General features: G+C 42.0%; 1 protein-coding gene across 2 annotated transcripts in view; it reads right to left on the reverse strand.

The window, feature by feature from the left end:
- The window catches only part of DIP2B (disco interacting protein 2 homolog B), a 196,761-nt gene that overhangs the window by 40,413 nt on the left and 133,052 nt on the right, over positions 1–23,296 (reverse strand). The window contains exons 6-15 of one of the 2 annotated variants that reach the window (XM_077297861.1): positions 22,117–22,284; positions 21,057–21,176; positions 18,545–18,742; positions 17,136–17,227; positions 11,158–11,268; positions 9,463–9,586; positions 7,078–7,187; positions 2,057–2,159; positions 1,792–1,856; positions 1,317–1,410 (exon numbers count right to left, since the gene is read on the reverse strand). In XM_077297861.1, coding sequence (XP_077153976.1) covers positions 1,317–1,410; positions 1,792–1,856; positions 2,057–2,159; positions 7,078–7,187; positions 9,463–9,586; positions 11,158–11,268; positions 17,136–17,227; positions 18,545–18,742; positions 21,057–21,176; positions 22,117–22,284 — 1,185 coding nt within the window. The remainder of the gene's footprint in view (positions 1–1,316; positions 1,411–1,791; positions 1,857–2,056; positions 2,160–7,077; positions 7,188–9,462; positions 9,587–11,157; positions 11,269–17,135; positions 17,228–18,544; positions 18,743–21,056; positions 21,177–22,116; positions 22,285–23,296) is intronic. The other variant, XM_077297862.1, reaches the window with a different exon arrangement.

Raw genomic sequence — 23,296 nt, forward strand, 5'->3', positions numbered from 1 at the left:
TGTAAGCACAAATATCGAAGCTGCAGGAGCAGGGTTGTGACATGAAAAGAAATAAATCTTCTCCTAGGCTGACAGGACTTAGGCTGGAGAAAAAAAATTGTCAGGGAGAAGAAGATATATTGCATCAATTACGTCACGGGGCCTATTTTATTACACGCAGATCTTTTTCACATGTTAGTTTTTTTGGTATTTGCATAGTAATTGTAGACCAAAATCAGTAGAACCTACAGAGTGAAAACCTATAATTGAAAGATTTTTTATCTAGGTGTCAGATGTCCTAAAAATGCATTGACAGCACTTCATTCACCTCACAGCCAACAAGGCAGCACTAAGGGCCCTTTGACACTGTGTTCTTCCTCAGACTCAATAGTCCCATTGGGGCTTTGAAACCCCCTCACACCCTGCAAAACGGGATTTGGACATATGCGCCGATGGGGCTATTGACTATAATGGTGCCAATGGAGTCAATGTGTGCTCTGTCGTGCATCATTTTTAGAAGAATACGCCTACTCGAGGCGAACACCCAGATGTAGTAGACTGTCTGAGTGTCCACGTCACAAGTTGACTGTCAGCACTATTATTGTCAATGGCCCCATCGGCGCATACATCTGAATCCCATTTTGCAGGGGGTTCAGACATTAGCCCCAACGGGACCACGGAGATTGGAGAAGAACACAAAGTGAAAGCACCTTAAGGGTATGTGCACACGTTAAGTATCTGCTGCAGACGTTTCTGCAGGGAATCCTAAAGGTTTTGGCAGGAAAACACAGCATCAAATAAGTGTATTTGAAGTGTTTTTTTTCCCCAGTCATTAGAATAAGTTAAAAACACTGCAAAAATGATGAAAGAATCGATATGCTGCAGATTCTAAACTGCTTCACATTTGCAAGGAAAAAATAAGCAATGTGTGCATGGGACTTCATGAATCTCATTCACCCTTCTGGTATTCGGAAATCCCTTCGTTTTGTGACAAAGCTGGGCTGAAAAAAATGCTACAAAAATGCAGCAAATACTTAACATGTGCATGTACCCATGCTAGACAGATTGCTTGTGTCGCTGCAGCCTTGGCCTCAAGAGTCAATGTGTCTATGCCAACATGATGTAGTTGGTGATAATCACTGACACAGATGAATGCGGATCAATGGTTGACTGCAAGTATCTCCAGCTTAAAGCAGCTCCAAAATCATTTACGCACATGTAATGAGTGAGTGTTCATAGAGCTGACCCGTTGGGCAGGTAATACAACACTTGACAGTAATTATGAAGGAACGTTTATTCTTTTGAACCGGTGCACTTATCACCATGTAGGACATTACCTTTATTTGCATGGACTCGTTGGACCCAAGATAAAGGACACGCTTTCATCACCGCATACGGAACACTGATTGTATGCATTTTATTCACTACATTCTAAAGGAAAATGATAGAACATATGAGAACATTTATAAACTGTAGTCATTTTTTATAGATGAGGGGCATGGGACATACGCCAGCTCACACACTGCTGGTGCCAATGATGGGGCAGAACTCTGATACTACACAGAATGGGCATCATGTTTGGGATTTCCCTGCAGTGACTAATCAGGGAAAGCTTCACACAATATTAGAGAAGCATCTACCATTACAATGGAGCTTCCAAAAATATCTCCAACAGTTTTAGGGCGCATGCATATATCCGTATTAGCGGCCATTTTGTGCCTCTACTGAACCTCCAGGCAGAAGCATAACCCACTGCTGGGTGCACGGTATTATCAAGCCACATTATCCGAGGGTACAAAATGAGAGTCTCACCGTTAGTATGCCATGCCAGAGACCAGCATCCCTCTTAAAATCGAGGACATTTACCATGGTTTCACCTACGCAAAGGACACAATTTTACATGAATGGCCATACTGTTTAATCATGTGATAGTATACAAGTTATTCTCATTTATATCATATAATAGAGGGTTTATCCAGAATTGACATTTATCACCAATCCAGAGGATCTAAATATGACGGCAGCCAAAATACTACAAATGCACAGAGAGCATGAACGCTATTTGGATTTCACCCACCTTCTGTATAATTACAAGACTGAGAAAGAGCCTGACAATGAGAAAGCATTGCTATTCGAGAAACTGCGACCCCCATCACGCTGCCTTCTTTACTAGTTTTATACTGCAAAACAAATGTATGAGATTATTAATACACAAGACAGGCACACGGCTCAACTTATCCAGAAACACGGATATCGGTCTAGTCCTGGACTCCCGTAAAGGACAAGTCGTAATAACAGGATTGTGTAGGCGATTTTATTATTGTTCTAGTACAAGCAACCATCATGTAGAATCTCCTACCGTTATCGGACTACAGCTCCTAAGTAGGCCTATATGTGTCTATGGTAACAGACTACAAACTGTAGTCTGGTCTTGTAGTCATATTGTCATTCATCTCCTCTCCCCTACCAAATGTACAGTGGGTATGGTAAGTATTCATTTAGACCCCTTTACATTTTTTACTTTTTGTTTCATTGCAGCCATTTGGTAAGTTAAAAAAGTTCATTTTTTCACATTAATGTACACTCTGCACCCCATATTGACTGAAAAAAAACAGTAATGTAGATATTTTTGAAAATTTATTAAAAAAGGAAAACTGAAATATCACATGCTCATACGTATTCAGATCCTTTGCTCAGACACTCATATTTAAGTCACATGCTGTCCATTTCCTTGTGATCCTCCTTTAGATAGTTCTACTCCTTCATTGGAGGCCAGCTGTGTTTAACTAAACTGATAGGACTTGATTTGGAAAGGCACACACCTGTGTATATAAGGGTACTGTCACACAGTGCAATTTTGATCGCTACGACGGTACGATTCGTGACGTTCTAGCGATATCCATACGATATCGCAGTGTCTGACACGTAGCAGCGATCAGGGATCCTGCTGAGAATCGTACGTCGTAGCAGATCGTTTGGAACTTTCTTTCGTCGCTTGATCACCCGCTGACATCGCTGGATCGTTGTGTGTGACACCGATCCAGCGATGTGTTCGCTTGTAACCAGGGTAAACATCGGGTAACTAAGCGCAGGGCCGCGCTTAGTAACCCGATGTTTACCGTGGTTACCAGCGTAAACGTAAAAAAAACAAACAGTACATACTTACATTCCGGTGTCTGTCCCCGGCGTCTCAGCTTCTCTGCACTGTGAGCACCGGCCGGCCGGAAAGCGAGCACAGCGGTGACGTCTGACGTCACCGCTCTGCTTTCCGGCCGCTGTGCTACACAGTGCAGAGAAGCTGAGACGCCGGAGGACAGACACCGGAATGTGAGTATGTACTGTTTGTTTTTTTTACGTTTACGCTGGTAACCAGGGTAAACATCGGGTTACTAAGCGCGGCCCTGCGCTTAGTAACCCGATGTTTACCCTGGTTACCCGGGGACTTCGGCATCGCTCCAGCGCCGTGATTGCAACGTGTGACCGCAGTCTACGACGCTGGAGCGATAATCATACGATCGCTGCGACGTCACGGATCGTGCCGTCGTAGCGATCAAAATTGCTCTGTGTGACAGTACCCTAAGACCTCACAGCGCATGTCAGACCAAATGAGAATCATGAGATCAAAGGAACTGGCCAAGGAGCTCAGAGACAGAATTGTGGCAAGTCACAGATCTGGCCAAGGTTACAAAAGAATTTCTGCAGTACTCAAGGTTCCTAAGAGCACAGTGGCCACCATAATATTTAAATGGAAGAAGTTTGGGACCACCAGAAGTCTTCCTAGACCTGAACGTCCAGCCAAACTGAGCAATCATGGGAGAAGAGCCTTGGTGAGAGAGGTAAAGAAGAACCCCCAGATCACTGTGGCTGAGCTCCAGAGATGCAGTGGGGAGATGGGTGAAAGTTCCACAAAGTCAACTATCACTGCAGCCCTCCACCAGTCGGGCAGAGTGGCCCGACGGAAGCCTCTCCTCAGTGCAAGACATATGAAAGCCTGCATAGAGGTAGCTAAAACACACATGAAGGACTCCGAGACTATGAGAAAGATGAGATGAAGATAGACCTTTTTGGTGATAATTCTAAGCGGTATGTGTGGAGAAAACCAGGCACTGCTCATCACCTGCCCAATACAATCCCAACAGTGAAACATGGTGGTGGCAGTATCATGCTATGGGGGTGTTTTTCAGCTGCAGGGACAGGATGACTGGTTGCCACTGAAGAAAACATGAATGCGGCCAAGTACAGAAATATCCTGGATGACAACCTCTTCCAGAGTGCTCTGGACCTCAGACTTGGCCGAAGGTTCACCTTCCAACAAGACAATGACCCTAATCACACAGCTAAAATAACAAAGGAGTGGCTTCAGAACAACTCTGTGACTATTCTTGACTGGCGCAGCCAGAGCCCTGACCTAAACCCAACAGCGCATCTCTGGAGAGACCTGAAAATGGCTGTCCACCAATGTTCACCATCCAACTTGACGGGACTGGAGAGGATCTGCAAGGAAGAATGGCAGAGGATCCCCAAATCCAGGTGTGAAAAACTTGTTGCATCATTCCCAAGACGACTCATGGCTGTGCTAGCTCAAAAGGTGCTTCTACTCAATACTGAGCAGGGTCTGAATACTTATGATCATGTGATATTTCAATTTTTCTTTTTTAATAAATTTGCAAAAATTACATTTGTTTTTTCAGTCAAGATGGGGTGCAGAGTGTACATTAATGAGATCAAAATTAACTTTTTTGAATGAAACAAAGAGTGAAAAATGTAAAAGGGTCTGAATACTTTAGGTACCCACTGTATAATACCATTTATTTTATGCACTTACAGTATATAGCGCCATTAATTCCACAGCGCTTTACAGTCATTATGAGCTCTGTCCCCATTGGGACTGACAATCTAAATTTCAGATCAGTATGTCTTTTGGAAAAAAACTAGGGGAAAAAATAAAACTGTGCAGATAACCACTGAGCCACCCTGCTGCCCCAATTAGCAAACAATAGATTACTAATGTAAGGCAGTAAAACTGTCGATTTGTTGACTTTTACCTTGGAGACACATAGGTTTACATAGGAGCTGTGAACACAAAACAATAGGAGATTTGTAATGACTATTTGCAAAACAGTCTTCGTTTTCCATTTTGGTTGCATCAGCCTCAAATAAAATAATTTTTCACCTGCTGGCTTCATTTAGTTTCCTTGGACAAGGTCTACTTATAATTTTGTGCCAATCTACAATTTAGTGATATTCATGTCTTACTTCTACAATATTACAGAACAATTATTAAAGATTTAAAAGGGTGGAAAAAAGGGAAGTGAATTTAGAGAGGCAAAGCGAAAACTTCCATAATTGTAAATTATAATAATGCTGAAAAAATTAGATAATTCATCTTGGCTATTGACAACGACTTAAGACAAGCCCGGCCAAGTCATGGAGATTCATAAGAGATAGATATAATTGCCAAATATTTGCAGAGGTTGCAGAGCGTAACCATAGAAATGATTCTCCCTTTATCAATGGCAGCTGTAAATGAGGCGGATGATTTTTTTAGGAACACTTTGCAGCCTACGGGTGGGAAGTAACCTTACCGGCTCATCTCTCTAATAAGCAGCAAATTGTAATTATTCAGGGATGGTCTAATTCTAGCCTAGCTTAAAGGGAATCTGTTGCCAGGTTTTTGATACATAACCTGAGCACAGCATGAGGTAGGGGTTAAAACACTGAATTCAGCGATGTATCACTTATCCATCTGTGTGCTGTTGTTTACTTACAGTGAAGGTTTTATCACTAGGATACTGTAGTTGCTTAGTCTAGTTGGTGCGCGCTTGCTAGTCGAACTCCGCCCCCTCCTGTGATAAGCGGCTCACTGTCCATAGACTACGTACATAGAGAGCTGATGTGGGCGGGGTTAACTTTCTCAGCAATGTTGCATCTAAAAACTCTGATTGTGTCAGTAAACTAAGTGATACATTGTTGGATTCAGGGTCTCTTTGCCTATATTACGCTGCTCTCAGATGAGGTAGCAACAACCTGCTGACAGATTCCTTTTAAGGCATTAAGATTTTAAAAAAATCTTTTTTGCTTAATTATTCTTAGGAAAATTCTGACGTGCAACTAAGTTCACAAAAAAACGCCTATCCATCTGATGGCCAGTAGTAGATCAGGCACAGAGACAAGCATTTAGCATTCTGGGCTGTACAACTGATACGGCAATTTTACACAGCACAAGTAGTCTCACGCACGGGTCCTATTGATTCAATTATGGCCCCTATTTGAGACTGGCCATACACATGATAAAGCTGTTGTCGAAATGATTGGTCAGCTGACCGCTACCTTCCCCAGACACAGGCTCCAAGTGTTCCTGACTTTTCTGAGCAGATGCCAGAATTATCTGGCAGCGGCTTATCTCACTGCCAAACAAAAGGATAGGAGGACTGAATTCCAGCTGTCCAGTCTTTATGTTCCCCACTATTATCTGTTGGGGGATGGTTGGGAGGCCCTCGTACACATTAGATGGGCAGCCTATCGTTGTATGGTTGCCTCAGTAACTCTACAGCCCAATGTGCTACCTGCAGCTCTCAATTCCTCATGTAAAATGGGGGAGAAAAGTGCAAGTAATGTGGCATTTTAATTTAGTATTTCAGGGTAGAAGATATTATTGGTGCATCATATATGAAAACAATTAGATTTAAAGGGAACCTGTCTTGTTGAAAATGGTATCTGATCTGCAGGCCGGATGTTAGAGACCAAGAGAAGCTGATCAGATTGATGCACATTTTTGTGGGAAAACTTTCAGTAAACCTTGGATTCTCTTCCTTTAAATCCCTGGTGTTTGTATGCATATGAGTCCAGTGGGCGGTCCTATCGGTGATTGACAGTCAGTGATTGATGCAGCTGTCAATCACTAGTAGGCCCGTCCACTGGACGTAAAAGCATACAAACACCAGAGGTCTCAATAAAATACAAGTTATACTAAATCTTAATCTACAAACCTATATATCATTCTGCACAGCTTCTCCTCGTTTACACCATGTTGTTCACAGCTCAGACTTCATGTACAATGTGACAAGTTCCCTTTAATGATTTTACCAGCCCGTTTACCTCAATATAAGCAGGTTCTATGCCCGCTACGGTGATGTGTGGTTGCCAGTCCTTTGGTGCCTTGGTCAGGTATCTGGAATCAGTCACAACCCACTTCAGCTTTGGCCACCCTATAGAAACATACCTAAATTGTGAGCCCATGGTCTTTAATATTTAGAGGTTAACATAAGCCCCCGGAACAAAAGTAATATGCAACAGGTAAAGGCTACCAAGTCATATTTTACCAATTTTAAAGGGGTTGGCCAAAAGATCTTTGGCAAAACTCTCTTTGTGAAGCACAGCCTGTTAGTTCCTCATAGATCTTCTCTCAAAAATGACGGTTAATTTAGGAGACATGGGACCAGTCCTGTCGACCAGCCTCCTCCAATTAAAATACACTACGCATTAGAAAGCGGCTTTTCAATTGGAGGCGGCTGATGGACAGGTCCCTCCACTAGCTGTCATTTTGACAGCAGATCTATGAGGAACTAACAGGCTGTGCTTCACAAGAAAGGAGAGTCTGTAATACTTCCTTTTGTGGCCCTTACCAATATTTATGTCTCCAACAGATTTGTTAAAATGAAATGGCCACCGGCTTTAAAAGGTAACCTGACAGACGCTTCACGATTTCAGCCGGGTATGTTTGACTCTGAAACGTCACCGGGACTCGAGCTGCACAGGCGACTAGCTGCACAGGCATATCCCTGGCGGCCTCTCCCTGCCTTCTACCAATGTCTGACAGGTCTCTCCCTGTACACACATGCATGGAGGGACCCATCACTCCAGGGGCGAGAGGTGGAAAGATGCCCCAGGAGACCTGCCTTTCCAACTTATCTCACTGGCAGGATGGTACATAGCAACAATTCAGAGTCAAACATACTAAATTTATAGACAGGATTCCTATGATAAAACACAAATATATTTATGACAATACATTATTTCTAGTACAAGTGCATTGAAAAAAGGTCAAAAATACAAATTTCTTCATAAATAGACATATTGTGGTGGCACATCCCATTTAGCTGAATATATAAACTTACAAAATGTTGCTGGAAAATGTGTACATGCAGACCTAGAATTGGGGGGGTGCAATTATGTGACGAGAACCCCATTAAGGAAACCATAAAAGAAAAAAAAAAAAAAATATATATATATATATATATATATATATAGAGAGACATATCTCTTCCTCTTTCTATCTATCTACACTCACCGGCCACTTTATTAGGTACACCTGTCCAACTTCTTGTTAACACTTAATTTCTAATCAGCCAATCACATGGCGGCAACTCAGTGCATTTAGGCATGTAGACATGGTCAAGACAATCTCCTGCAGTTCAAACCGAGCATCAGTATGGGGAAGAAAGGTGATTTGAGTGCCTTTGAACGTGGCATGGTTGTTGGTGCCAGAAGGGCTGGTCTGAGTATTTCAGAAACTGCTGATCTACTGGGATTTTCACGCACAACCATCTCTAGGGTTTACAGAGAATGGTCCGAAAAAGAAAAAAAATCCAGTGAGCGGCAGTTCTGTGGGCGGAAATGCCTTGTTGATGCCAGAGGTCAGAGGAGAATGGGCAGACTGGTTCGAGCTGATAGAAAGGCAACAGTGACTCAAATCGCCACCCGTTACAACCAAGGTAGGCCTAAGAGCATCTCTGAACGCACAGTGCGTCGAACTTTGAGGCAGATGGGCTACAGCAGCAGAAGACCACACCGGGTACCACTCCTTTCAGCTAAGAACAGGAAACTGAGGCTACAATTTGTACAAGCTCATCGAAATTGGACAGTAGAAGATTGGAAAAACGTTGCTTGGTCTGATGAGTCTCGATTTCTGCTGCGACATTCGGATGGTAGGGTCAGAATTTGGCGTAAACAACATGAAAGCATGGATCCATCCTGCCTTGTATGGAGCATCTTTGGGATGTGCAGCCGACAAATCTGCGGCAACTGTGTGATGCCATCATGTCAATATGGACCAAAATCTCTGAGGAATGCTTCCAGCACCTTGTTGAATCTATGCCACGAAGAATTGAGGCAGTTCTGAAGGCAAAAGGGGTCCAACCCGTTACTAGCATGGTGTACCTAATAAAGTGGCCGGTGAGTGTATATACACACACACATCTCAAGTTATATAAAATGAAAATGTGTCTTCCACAAATAACACCCAGAAATAGACTAATTAAAAACATCATTTTAATTTAATTGGCAGACAATAAAACCGCAGACACTACTTCGCAAAAAAAGATGATTTTCCACAGTGACAGTGCGACTAAAGAATGTAATTACAAACTATATATCATTGTTATATTCTATTAATTTCACCGCTCCATGAATTCCAAGTAAAAATATCAACACAAGATACTGGGAAAAATATATTCTAGGCAGGAAAATAATCGAGTGGCTTACCCTTGAATTGCACAATTTCTCCATTCTGCGTTTTTGGCAGTCCTTTCAGGCAAACCTCGGTGGTAAGAGCAAGCTTCACACCACAGCTTCCCAGCAGGAAACCAATCTGATGCCCACCAGCATCCTGTTTATGAAGAGGAGAGGAGGAAAGTCAAATGGGCAGAAGAAGGCAATGGTGAGGCTCACTGATATTACTGGGATTTTAGCCAGTCAATGTGGAACAAAAATGGATGCTCTTGGAAAAGGAGAGCGCTCCGCTATATATTGTAGTATAATAGCTTGCTCTATAGGTCTGTATGACTGGGTCCAATGGCTACGTTCCACCGGCTACTGAGAACTTTGTATCAGAGGGGATCTATGAACATGTTTTTCCAGTGACCTTCAAATCAAAGAAGCCTCAGACTAGAACTATGAATGAAGTTGAGCACAATGTTCAACGTTCACCAGAACCTATAAATTGGTTGTGAAGATCCTCAGCACGGAAAGGAAAAGCCCTGCTTCGCTTAAAGGGAATCTGTCAGCAAGTTTTCACAATGTAATCTGAGAGCAGCAGAATAAAAGGCAGGAGAGCCGGATTGTGTCACTTACTGGGCTGCCTAGTGCATTTTTCATAGAATCCCCATCATATCTGTTGCAGATGTAGTAGCGGTCAGAGTGCTAATCTGGGTATAACCCCGCACACACCCCTGATTGGCAGCTTCCTGTGTACAGGAACATTACCAGGAAGATGCCAATCAGTGGTGGAGGCGGGGTTATACAGATTAGCTGGACTGCAGTACACATGAGAACTAGTCAAGCAGTGATAATCACCTGCTGATTAAACACTGATTGTATGGAAACTACAACACACAGCCCAGTAAGTGACACATCCTTGGAATCAGCCTCACTTGCCCTATATTATGCTGCTCTGAAATAGCAAAACCTGCTGACAGATTCCCATTAAGATGCAGAGAAAAGAAAAATACATCCAGTCATTTGGATATAAAACCACCAATTTACTAGTATATCTTAAAAGGTTTCAAGTACTTTAAAAATACTGCATTAAAGGCATAAAGTGACGCGTTTGGAACCTAGAATTGTCCAAGTCATGGTATCATGGAAAGGGGCACTGAACTGCTGCTCAGCCACATCAAGGCTTCAGAGTGCCTGCGATTACTTTCTACAGTCATTTTTTGCAGACATACTCTCTTTAATTTAAAGGCTGAGTGGAGATTGTGTACAGCCCCAGCCCCCATTCACTTTCTATATCTTTATACATTTGTCTGTTTAGCATGGTTAGGTTTTTTTTAGTTTTTTTTTTTTACTATGGAAAGTCTGAGCGATAACTGCGCACCCTGATTAGATGACATACTCTTGGGGCGCCATCACATCAGTAACAGTGTATTACATAGGATACTGCTCAGTTGTGATGACCGTGTACATTTCCAAAAAAATGCTTGTGCTGCAATTAGGCCTTGCTATAATAAAATGGCCCAGACTACATTATATATTCAATTATTCAAGAAAAAAGTCATGAACATAAATTATGAATAGCTTTGCTTTCACTCTACGTCACGCTCTCATTTGCTGGAATTACATTTTTAGGTACAATTACTAGCAAACGTCAAAGGGCCAAGAGGAGTCTGCAATCGGAATAGTCACCGGAGATTGAAGGCCTGAGAATGTGTCCAACATTACTCTAAATTTTATTGTTACCTTTCTAGTAAGAGGTACCTCAATCGGCACTGGAATGACTTCTGCCAGGAGACAGCCGTAAAAAGCAACCATAAACATGACTGGATCATTATTGGGATAGACCAGGGCCACCTGAAAGAAGACAATTCATGAGAAGATTGGCAGAACAAGAAATCAATTATTAACTGGATACAATACTGCAAGCGTAGCATCTATTTATACAAATCAATAGTTTAAAAGAGAAAATAGTAAGTTTTCAAAAGTGAATTTCCAGGCAAAGGCTCAGTTAAGATCAATATCCCATTACCAACAATCTTAGGATGTCCTACACCTTTGATAGTGGTCAGCTGAACACCATTCTTCCCAAATTCCTCATACATCTGGGGCTAAGCTAGACCAAGTGTGAATATGTTCTCAATAAGAAGCGGTGACTAACCTAGCACCAGACTAACAGAGTGACTAACCTCTGAGATCAAAAGGATCAGTCATGAAAATTCAGCCTGCCCAATCCTTCTGACCTCCAACATTACACACATTAGAAGGTTGGCTAGTCCTCATGAAATCGGTGGGTCTTGGTGTTTTCCTGTCAACGCAAATGGGTACAATTGCAAAGTGATCTTCAGACAAGCAACTTTGCAATTAAAAATCCTCAACGTTCTTAAGAATGAAAGGATTTTTTTCCAACTTTATTGTTTACATCTCATTGCCTAGGTTACCAGCCACAGCTGCAGATCTATAAGAAGTGGCCAGTGTCCTAAGTAAGATGCGAGCACAGTGTTTCCAAGCTTGGTCTAGAGCTGGCTGGTTAGCTGGATCTATCCAGCTTCAGTGCCACTGATGTGCTCCTCCAATGTTGCAGAGACAAAACGGCTTCTGTTTGCATCATTGGACAGCGCACAGCACAGATCAATCTATCTGCCAATGTATCAGGAACGCACTCCAATCGTGACAAGCAGGAATCCGGGAGGCAGGGGAGCGGAGTGTTCTACACACAATCTGATGAGAACAGCCTCTTATCTGTATGACTCGAATCGTTTGTTTTTCTTTTATAGAGCAGGACAGCCAATGTTGACAGCCCTGAAGAAGTTGACCCCGGGATACTTTCCAGTGTCGATCATATTGGACCTGCAATGCTTCAGCATTTAAAGAGGGGCTGTCACAGGTCTAAAGTGGCCAGCTTTGGCTCTTCTTTTAGTCCCACTGATCCGAGCCTTATGGTTTCAGAGATATGATCCTTCATGTTTAGTGCTAAATTTCATATTCTTTACAAAGGGGAGTGGCTCACAGGATTCTCTGGGGTGTGTCTTTAGGCTCCTCTATATTTTTACCCTGTGAGAACTGTCCCCTTGTAAAAAAAAAAACATAATAGTAAGCACTAAATTAAAAGCCCCCATCTCTAGATCTGTATGGCGGACCGAAAAAACAACTGAAAACTTAAGGAGGCAGGAAGAATAAAATAAGAACAAAAACTGGCAGCTTCTGACATTGTGACGTTTTTTTTTTAAGCTCTATAAATGGGAGCGATGGCTGTGATTTATAACTATTTTATTCTGCATCCACAACAAGTTTGTGCAAAGGAGCATTGCGTCATGCGACGGACATATCACTGGATTAATGCATACATTCAATGATAAAAAATGTAATTATATTACAAGAACCGAATAGTGACAAAATGAATGTATAGTGGGGGGACACAAAAATGTCACACTGGTACAATGAATTGGACATGCCAAATGAAAATGATGGAAGACAACAGTTAAAGGGGATTTCCAGTTTCAGAAAAGTTCGGTTCCCAGGCATAGTTTGCTGTAAAAAACAAAAAAACAAAAACCTGACCCTTACCTACCCATGCTGGGGTCTGGGCTGAGTCTCTGCTGCGGTCTTTGTTGTTTGTCTGCAGCGCTGACATTACTTCGACAGAGGTGCAGTCAATCATGCTGAGCTCAGTGACTGGTTGCAGAGCTGTTTTCTTAACGTTAGTACGGGGAAGCGGCGGAAACGCAGGCTGTTTTTTTTTACATTAAACTGTGCCTGAGAACAGAACTTTTCTGAAACCGGAGGACCCCTTTATTGTAAACCTTACATTAGAGCATTTTAGAATACTGAGGGGGGAACAACAGAACCCACTTATCGCCTCCTACTTAATTTGTGTTTTATGTGCATAAAAGTGGTATTCACACAAATAAAAAACATATACAATGCATACAACAGTTTTAGACAAGTGTCTAAAAAGAAAATACTCATCCAATGGATGTACATGCCAGCAGTGATAAGACAAGAAGACAGACATAAAAAACCATAAAACACATTATCACATGTGACGAAACACAACAAATAACAAAGATTAAGAAAATAAATAAAATCCAGAAATATCATATTGAGGTACCGTATTTTTCGGACTATAAGACGCACCGGACTATAAGGCGCACCCAGGTTTTAGAGGTGGAAAATAGGGGAAAAAATATTTGAAGCAAAAAAGTGGGGTAAAATATTTAATAACATACTATTATATGTGGTGTTATTATATATAATAGTATGTTATTATGTTGGAAGCTAAGGGGACCAGTGTGGTGGCTGTAAAGTAGTATATGAAGATGCTGGAGGGTGAGTATAAGAATGGGGGCACAGGGCTTATATTGAAAGCACCACTCCAGCACTGCAAAATAACACTGGAGTGCTGCTTTAAAATCCCATAGGAGAACTATAACTCCCAGCATGTCCTGCAGATCCTATGACATGCTGGGAGTTATAGTTCACTAAAGGAGTGGCAGAGTGCTTTATTGTGTTTTGGAAAAACTAACCTCTTAATTGTGGCAGCCAGCCTGTAGTGAGGTAAAAGCATCCCATGACTGCACACACAGAGCCCTCCCTCTTGTTGCCTTTCCACAGCACAGGTAATGGAAGCCAGCAGATTCTATTGTTGGAGTCTGAAGGACCTGTAATGATGTCAAGAAGAGGGAGGGCTCTGTGCTGCCATGTGATGCTACAGCCTGCCCACTTCTCACATCATCACAGGTCCTCCTTGTGCACACTGCACAGCACTCAGCTCCAGCCCAGGAAGGTACCAGCGTACTCCTCTCCCCCGGACCCTGCTGCTGCTGCTGCCTCCTCCTCCCCCGGACACATGGATCTCCCCAGCTGCTGCAGGAATCAGCGCTGAGGAAACCATGTGTGTCCCTGCTTAAGCGCAGTATTCATTTGCTGCTCCCGGCTCACCGCTCAGCTGATAGGTGTAGCTAATGAATATTCACTGCACTTAATCATCGGGACCATGTAGTTTCCCCAGTACTGATTCCCGGCAGTGGGGACATTTTTCTGCCTCCTGAAGTGGGATAACAGTGTGATCCCACTCGCTGCTGCCCCCCTCCCCACATGCTACATCCCTACCATAAGACGCACCCACACTTTCCTCCCAAATTTGGAGGAAAAAAAGTGCGTCTTATGGTCAGAAAAATACGGTAGGTCTAATGCCACAGCGCAAGCTTTATGGGGATTTGGGACAACAACACAAGTAGCAATTCTCAGACTTCTTGACAGTTTTGTAGAAAAACCTCCAGACAGAAGTCTAGATCACCTCCTTATAGGACTTTAGGTCGAATAGAATAATTTTTAGACCATAATATAGCAACTGATAACCTAATTTATAGGGTTGTCATATTGAACAAGGTGGTCTTTTTTTTTAATTTTCACTGGATTCATTGATACGAGAGAGACAGTCACTGAGTCTAAATGTAACCGGCTGGATACCATTATCTTGGTATAGCTTGAAAATGGGACTCTGTTGGGCTCTGGGTACACTACAAAGTAGCATAACATTGCATTACACAAGAAATAGGCTTTAGATACATAAAAACAAGAGAAACCCTATAGACTGAACATTTTTTTCTCTTAGGGTACCGTCTCACAGTGGCACTTTGGTCGCTACGACGGTACGATCCGTGACGTTCCAGCGATATCCATACGATCTCGCTGTGTCTGACACGCAGCAGCGATCAGGGACCCCGCTGAGAATCGTACGTCGTAGCAGATCGTTTGAAACTTTATTTCGTCGCTGGATCTCCCGCTGTCATCGCTGGATCGGTGTGTGTGACACCGATCCAGCGATGTGTTCGCTTGTAACCAGGGTAAACATCGGGTTACTAAGCGCAGGGCCGCGCTTAGTAACCCGATGTTTACCCTGGTTACCATTGTAAATGTAAAAAAAACCACTACATACTCACATTCCGATGTCTGTCACGTCCCTCGCCGTCAGCTTCCCGCACTGACTGAGTGCCGGCCGTAAAGTAAAAGCAGAGCACAGCGGTGACGTCACCGCTGTGCTGTGCTTTACGGCCGGCACTGACACAGTCAGTGCGGGAAGCTGACGGCGAGGGACGTGACAGACACTGGAATGTAAGTATGTAGTGTTTTTTTTTTTTTTTTACATTTACAATGGTAACCAGGGTAAACATCGGGTTACTAAGCGCGGCCCTGCGCTTAGTAACCCGATGTTTACCCTGGTTACCCGGGGACTTCGGCATCGTTGGTCGCTGGAGAGCTGTCTGTGTGACAGCTCTCCAGCGACCACACAACGACTTACCAACGATCACGGCCAGGTCGTATCACTGGTCGTGATCGTTGGTAAATCGTTTAGTGTAACGGTACCCTTAATGTAATAAAGTTAGTATATCAGCACCAAAGAAATATATCCTAAGTGGTGCGATTATTGGGTGATCGGGGCTGATGGCGGTCGGATCCCACTGATCTCTCCGTCCATGCACCGATAACACAGGTCATCTGTCACTCTCAATTAACATGTAATTGCTTTATTGCTGAGTCGGGCATTGTTGTTTTTTTCTTTCTACACCTCTCTGTACTTGAGATATGGCCCCTCTACCCTTTATAGAAATCTAATCCTTATTAATTAAGGCTAAAATAATTCATTTACAGATAAGGAACAGGGGGAGAAAATCTCAGGACCATAGAGGTGCAGGAACAAAAGAAAGTAAACTACTGATTAATTAGAACCACGATATTTAGACCAGGTAAACAAATATATACATACATATTTATGGCAAGTAACTGGTCCTCTTATACAGTAACCGCCAATTTTTTTTTTTATACATCAATAGAAAACATGAAAGTAAGAAACGCTGTAATATCTTATGCTTCTTTCTCCTCATGGACTGAACTCTCATTCTCCAAATTCTCATTTCTCAAATACAATCTGGCAGGAGTGCTCATTCTATGAAGAACTGTCATTTCTGTATCTGTCTGCTGCCTCTATCTCCTCCCTCCTCCATCGAATCTTCTAAGCACCAACTGTCGCCTTGTATCTCAGTAATGGTGAAGTCTGTCTTCACTGAATACAGATTTTACGCTTTGAGGGTGAAAGATCAAGGTGGAGAAAGCAGCATTCTCTATATGGTATATTACAAAACTTGTTTATTTGCATGTGCACTAATTACACGGTTACTCTTCCAGTGTATTTCTTCAATTCAAAGGGAATCACTTTCCACAGGAATATAAATCCCTAAGTTTGCCATCAAGTTACGATGGATCCGCCATCCAATAGACCCAAATGGCAGCGACGGGCTGTACTGGTCTTAATGAGGTATATCAAGGTTTCAGATTTTTATCCCAGAGACTGGTGGTGTTAAAGGCTTAAAGGGTGGTAATTTACATATGTCATTTATATGCAGATAAAATCTCTCTCTGCCCTAAAGCTGTGAAAGGTAAGTCATCTGTGATATCTAAAGGTCACCAACGGACCATATTGATTTTAATAGTGTCATTTTTCGACTTTTTTTTTTTTTTTTAAGACCCTCCAAAAGAGACTGACAACACAAATGTTAATTGAGCCGTAGATAGTGCCAAATTAACCTAAAAATATATCACTTATAAACAGATAATCAAATTCATTGCTTTCAATAAAAAAAACAACGAAAAGTAAATAAAAAACAAAATGTAAATAAAATAGCGCATAAAATACATGCAAATACAAAAAAGTCTGACTTTACCCTATCACCTGGCTTCAGCCCCTGCTCATTTTTGGTCCCCAATTTATTAAGAAGGGTGTAAGCCAGTCTCACGCTTCTGGTCCACAATTTTCCTGAAATAAAAAAAAGTTATTTTACAGTCAAGTCTCAAAACTGCCACCACATACAACGGGTCATTAGTTTGTGTGCACCAAGCTCCCCGCTGTGGTGGCTGCAGGGTGACAACATTTGTTTAAAGGGTATGCTCCCACGTCTTTAAGACGCCAGAGGAACCAGCGGTCGTTTTCCTGAAGCGGCTTCGCTTGTGTCCTTTCCTTTGGTTTTTCGGCAGCTCTACCGCCGGGGTCTCTGCTTTTTCCTTTTAAGTCTATCAGAGGAGGCAGATTTCAAGCAAAGCCGCCAGAAGAATGAGTATGTCACTTCTTAAAACCATTTCTGCATCATGAAGTGGTTACCAGACGTGACATAAGGCTGAACATGTGCACAGCAAAGTCGTTTTCACATTGCTGTGCACTATGTTCTTTTAACGGCGATTTTGCAGAGAGTTTTCAGGTGGATTCCACAAGAAATCCACCTAAAAAAGACAACGAGCGCACATACCCCAACTGTTTATGAAAGTGAAGGACTTATGCATCAGAAAAAAGGAAAATCCAACTAGTATAAAAACACATTATTAAGTGAATCTATACAAACCATAGTATTGAAAGATAGAGATTCACTTTCAAACTGGCAATTGTGATCAAATTCAGCTTACAAATGTCCACAGGGGGTAATTACTTTTCATTTTGAATATCACAAGCTACATTTTAAATAATTAGAAATCTTGCATTTTTCACATCGGCCACTTGAGCTTTTTTTTTTCTTTTTAGCCTTTAATGTCCTGTGATTTCAGAAAATCCACATGTACATTAGTACTAACAGGCCACCTCACACCCTATCTTGTATTTTGAAGCATCTACTGAGCGTAAGCAAACGTAATTGTGAAGCGAGGGGGAGCAGGTCAGCTGTGACATCGTCTATTGTCATTGGTGGATCCTGTGTTATAACCTAGACGAGTTACCTGTCATTCTAATCCTGCCTGTGATGATAATGAGACCCCTGAAAAGTCTTCTATAAAGTGAAAATGACAAGATTTCATTTTTTTTTTCAATATAGATTGTGATATGAAAAACAAACATTGTCAAAACTTAAAAAAAAATCGAAACACAAAAACTTGATTTCAATAAAAGGTCATTGTCTGATTCCTCTTAAGTAGAAGTATCAGTAGATCGATGTAATACAGAACAAGAGGGCAAAGGATTTTTTTAGGCAGTACCAGCTCTGAAACAGAAAAATAAGAACATTGCTCTACAACTGACAGCAAGCACGGTACTCTGGGTTCTCTAAAGCATGAAACATTGTAGAAGACATTATGTTCTGGGTCACTGTACCATAGGTCAGCGTATAGACCGGTTTCCCAGTCACGTCCAGGGCGGTGAGACATGAACATTTTGCTTGTGTTGTTCCCCATCGCTGCAGAGCTGCTTCTACTGAAGGCGGCCAATTACACACCACTCCTAACGGCTCTCCCTTTACAGGGGTCATCTGGCGACCCTCTGGTTTTGGTTGGTTAGGGTCTGGCCTAGGAACTGTACAGTAAAAACATAACATGTAAATTCCATGCAATAATGTAAATCCCCCAGTATGTCAAAGAGGCCATAAAATCTGGCTTCATGGGACAATTCCCAATTTTTCTTTGCAAATCAATATGAACCAGGGAACCACTAATTATGAGCGAGTGTGCTAATACAGTATTCTCGGTGTGCTCGAATACTATGCTCGAGTCCCGCAGCTGCATGTGTTGTGGATGTCAAACAGCTGCAAGACATGCAGCTGCGGGGACTCGAACATAGTATTCGAGCACGCCGAGGATACTCTATTAGCACAGGAGCATGGCAGATAACACCTTACCCAAGCACGTTCGCTCATCACTAGCAACCACTCTATAGCCCTATATGTCAACTAAAATCAAGAAAAAATGTACAGGTGCATCTCACAAAATTAGAATATCATAAAAAAACAGGGATTTTTGTGTGAGTAAAATCCTTTTCTCCGAGCCAATCATTGGGGGACACAGGACAGGTGAGCGGGAAATGGAGCTCGCAGATGCCGAGGCACGAGAGTGCCTGGGGGGACGGGCTATGAAGTCGTTTTCTAGAAGTTTGCATGTTCCTTGTTCTGTGACAGCTCCCATCAGAGGATGTCTCTCGCATGGCTGAAGGACTTTCTGCGCTAGGCAAGCAGATGCCCTGGCTTGAGGAGGAATGCTGGTCCTGTGTCCCCCAATGAGGCGACGGAGAAAGTTAAATTAATTCAGTTCTTCAATACAAAAAGTGACCCTCATATTATATAGAGTCATTACAAACAGTGATCTATTTCAAGTGTTTATTTGTGTTAATGTTGATGATTATGGCTTACAGCCAATGAAAACCCAAAAGTCATTATCTCAGTAAATTAGAATACTTTATAACACCAGCTTGAAAAAAGATTAAATTCCGAAATGTTGGCCTCCTGAAATGTATGTTCAGTAAATGCACTCAATACTTGGTCGGGGCTCCTTTTGCATCAATTACTGCATCAATGCTGTGTGGCATGGAGGCGATCAGCCTGAGGCACTGCTGAGGTGTTATGGAAGCCCAAGTTGCTTTGATAGCAGCCTTCAGCTCGTCTGCATTGTTGGGTCTGGTGTTTCTCATCTTCCTCTTGACAATACCCCATAGATTCTCTATGGGGTTAAGATCAGGAGAGTTTGCTGGCCAATCAAGCACAGTGATACTGTTGTTTTTAAACCGGGAATTGATATTTTTGGCAGTGTGGACAGGTGCAAAGTCCTGCTGGAGAATGAAATTTCCATCTCCAAAAAGGTTATCATTAGAGGGAAGCATGAAGTGCTTTAAATTTTCCTGGTAGAGGGCTACGCTGACTTTGGTCTTGATAAAACACAGTGGACCTACACCAGCAGATGTCATGGCTCCCAAAACCATCATTGATTGTGGATACTTCACACTAGACTTTGGAAATCAAGGTCTCAGAGTCTGGAGAAAGAGTGGAGAGGCCACAATCCAAGCTGCTGGAGGTCTAGTGTGAAGTTTCCACAATCAGTGATGGTTTGGGGAGCTATGTCATCTGCTGGTAAAGGTCCACAGTATTTTATCAAGACCAAAGTTAGCGCAGCCGTCTACCAGGAAATTTTAGAGCCCTTCATGCTTCCCTCTGCTGAGAAGCTTTTAGGAGATGGAAATTTCATTCTCCAGCAAGACTTGGCACCTTTCCACACTGCCAAAAGTACCAATACCTGGTTTAAAAACAACAGTATCACTGCTTGATTGGGCAGAAAACTCGCCTGACCTTAACCCCATAGAGAATCTATGGGATAATGTCAAGAGGAAGATGAGAGACACCAGACCGAACAATACAAATAAGCTGAAGTCTGCTATCAAAGCAACCTGGGCTTCCATAACACCTCAGCAGTGCCACAGGCTGATCGCCTCCATACCACGCCGCACTGATGCAGTAATTGCAATGATGCCAAAAGAGCCCCGACCAAGTATTTAGTGCATTTACTGAATATACATTTCAGTAGGCCAACATTTCAGATTTTAAAATCATTTTTTCAAGCTGGTGTTATAAAGTATTCTAATTTACTGAGATAATGACGTTTGAATTTTCATTGGCTGTAATCCATAATCATCAACATTAACAGAAATAAACACATGAAACAGATCACTCCGTGTGTAATGACTCTATATAATATATGAGTATCACTTTTTGTACTTAAGAACTGAAATAAATTAACTTTCTGATGATATTCTAATTTTGTGAGAGACACCTGTACCTAGTGCAAATATTCAATGTGACTAGATGTCTGGAAATCATTTATGACAACTGACAGCTAAATGATACCTTCCACAATCTCTTCGAAATCGTCCACAAAGAATTCTTTTAATGGTGGTCTTTTTGGTCGCTTGAGTGTATTCAGTAGTTGTTGGATCTTTGTAGACACTCGGCTATTGACGGCAACGCCTGTAACAGCAAAACAAGACGGTAATAAATCAGCACAAATTTGATGGGCAAATTTGTAGCATTTCACTATATGGTGTCAGAAAGAGAAATAAAAATATCTCCAAGCTCCAACCATGAAAAAAAGTGACGGACTCCAACTAGGGCAATGGAGCCATTTTTAAACTATAAATCAACTGACATTTCCTGACAACCGGAAATTTTTAGAGTATATGATTTTTTTAAATTTGTCGATTTGTTGTGGAATTTACCTTTTTGTTTCAAAGACATTGTCTGACATATAAAAAAAATTGGCATGGTATTAAAGCACTTAAATGAGGCATAGGCACCCCCTGTGGATTCCGTAGCGGCTACTCCAGTGGTCTGCACTAGGACAGGAATTGACGAGGTCCCGTTCTTTTGTCACCTGACTAATGAGACCTGTGATTGTCTGCAGCTCCCAGACTGGAATGTGATATCATACGCAGAAAAAAAAAAGTGGCACAGTCAGCACACTGCACTAAGTTGTATTTTCCATGCATGGACAACTCAAGACCCAGTCAAGCAGCCAGCAGGAGAGGCACATCTGATGACATCACATTCCAGTTACTCGACCCGCTGCAGACAATCACATGCCCCAGCAGTCAGATGACTGAGGAAGGGAACATGCATCCCAATGCAGACCACAGGAGCAGCCTGTGCTAGATCTAAAGGGGACTCATTCTATTGTTTTAAAACCAATCCTTCCAAGTCCAAAATTATGTAATATATAATTAATCCCTATAATATAGAATAAATCTTTTACATACTGAAAAATAGAGCATGATAATAAAAGATAAATAAATTGTTATATAAAAGTGTCAAATGTAGTAAACCTGTGGTTTAATTTGCTCTTTAAAGCCCATGAAATAAGTGGAAAGGCCAAATAACGTCCTGGTGGCTAGAGATACATGAATGGAGTTACCATCTGCAGTGTCCATCAGGCTGGACCTTCTTGCAGCTTTGTGCACCCCCTTTACCAGACCGGAGGGCGGCAGGTCAATATTTGCTGGGCGGACAGAGGACAAGGATGAGGAGGAGGACGAGGATGTGGTTGTGGTGCTTGTGACATCAGGAGGAGCCGATAGACTTTCTGTAAATAAGTAATGACAGATCGCATCAGTATAAATGGAGGGTAAAACTATATTTAAACTGCCCAAATCCTCTAATAACACTTCATGAATGTGTAACCAAGCAAAATTATGGTGATGACGTCTTTGATGGCCCTGTATAAAATACAGGCTATGAATTACACCCCCGTCTGGCCTCCAGAGTGAAAATATTTATTATGCACCTACAAGAAATTCCTCTGTACTCTCTTAGTTCCTGCTATTTTTTTTTTACTGTTCGGTCTTTCTATTCCTATCCTTCCCTACATATAACAAGGTAGTTTATGTTTTTACAGATCCCCAAAACATAACGATAACTGCACGACCCCTGCAAACTTTGTGAATTATTTCCTGTTAAAATAATCATTTTTTTTTTCACAATTCATACAATTTTGAAATATATTATTTTTTATTAATTGTTTATGGGTTGGAGATTTCTTATGGACACAAACCTGTCCTGGTCATGTAATGGGCGCAGAGGAGCACGGTTCATGCCTTTCTAGGGGCGCTCAGCATTCTCATCATAAGACAGATTTTTATCACCTTGTAGTACAGGTTTATATTCAATTTTGCAAGTATTTTGGAAAATTTTGTAACTTTTGACCACATTTTTCCTCTTTTTGCTGAAACACCAATTTCCTCTTTACTAGAAGAAAGAAAACTATCATCTATTAGGCAAACCAGGCACCCATTTGTGGCTACTATGCAATAAGTCTTCTCCTTACTGGAGGAACTAGTTTAGATACTGTTTCCCATAGAGTACTGCCTATGTCTCCATACTCCAGGTGGATCTGTTCAGTGAGAAACAGTTATCTTCCCCTTTGCTGAAACCTCCACCTCCCTACCCACCCACAAAGAAAAAAATAGAGGTTTTGCTACTAACAGTATTTATCACAAGATCGTGCAAGTCTGACAGCTGTGGTCTCCACTGATCCCGAGAATGGAGTTCCGTGTCCTCCATGTGAATGGAACAGTAGTGATCATTCATGGACACCA

Source organism: Ranitomeya variabilis, chromosome 3, assembly GCF_051348905.1.
Source record: "Ranitomeya variabilis isolate aRanVar5 chromosome 3, aRanVar5.hap1, whole genome shotgun sequence".
Lineage (NCBI taxonomy): Eukaryota > Metazoa > Chordata > Amphibia > Anura > Dendrobatidae > Ranitomeya > Ranitomeya variabilis.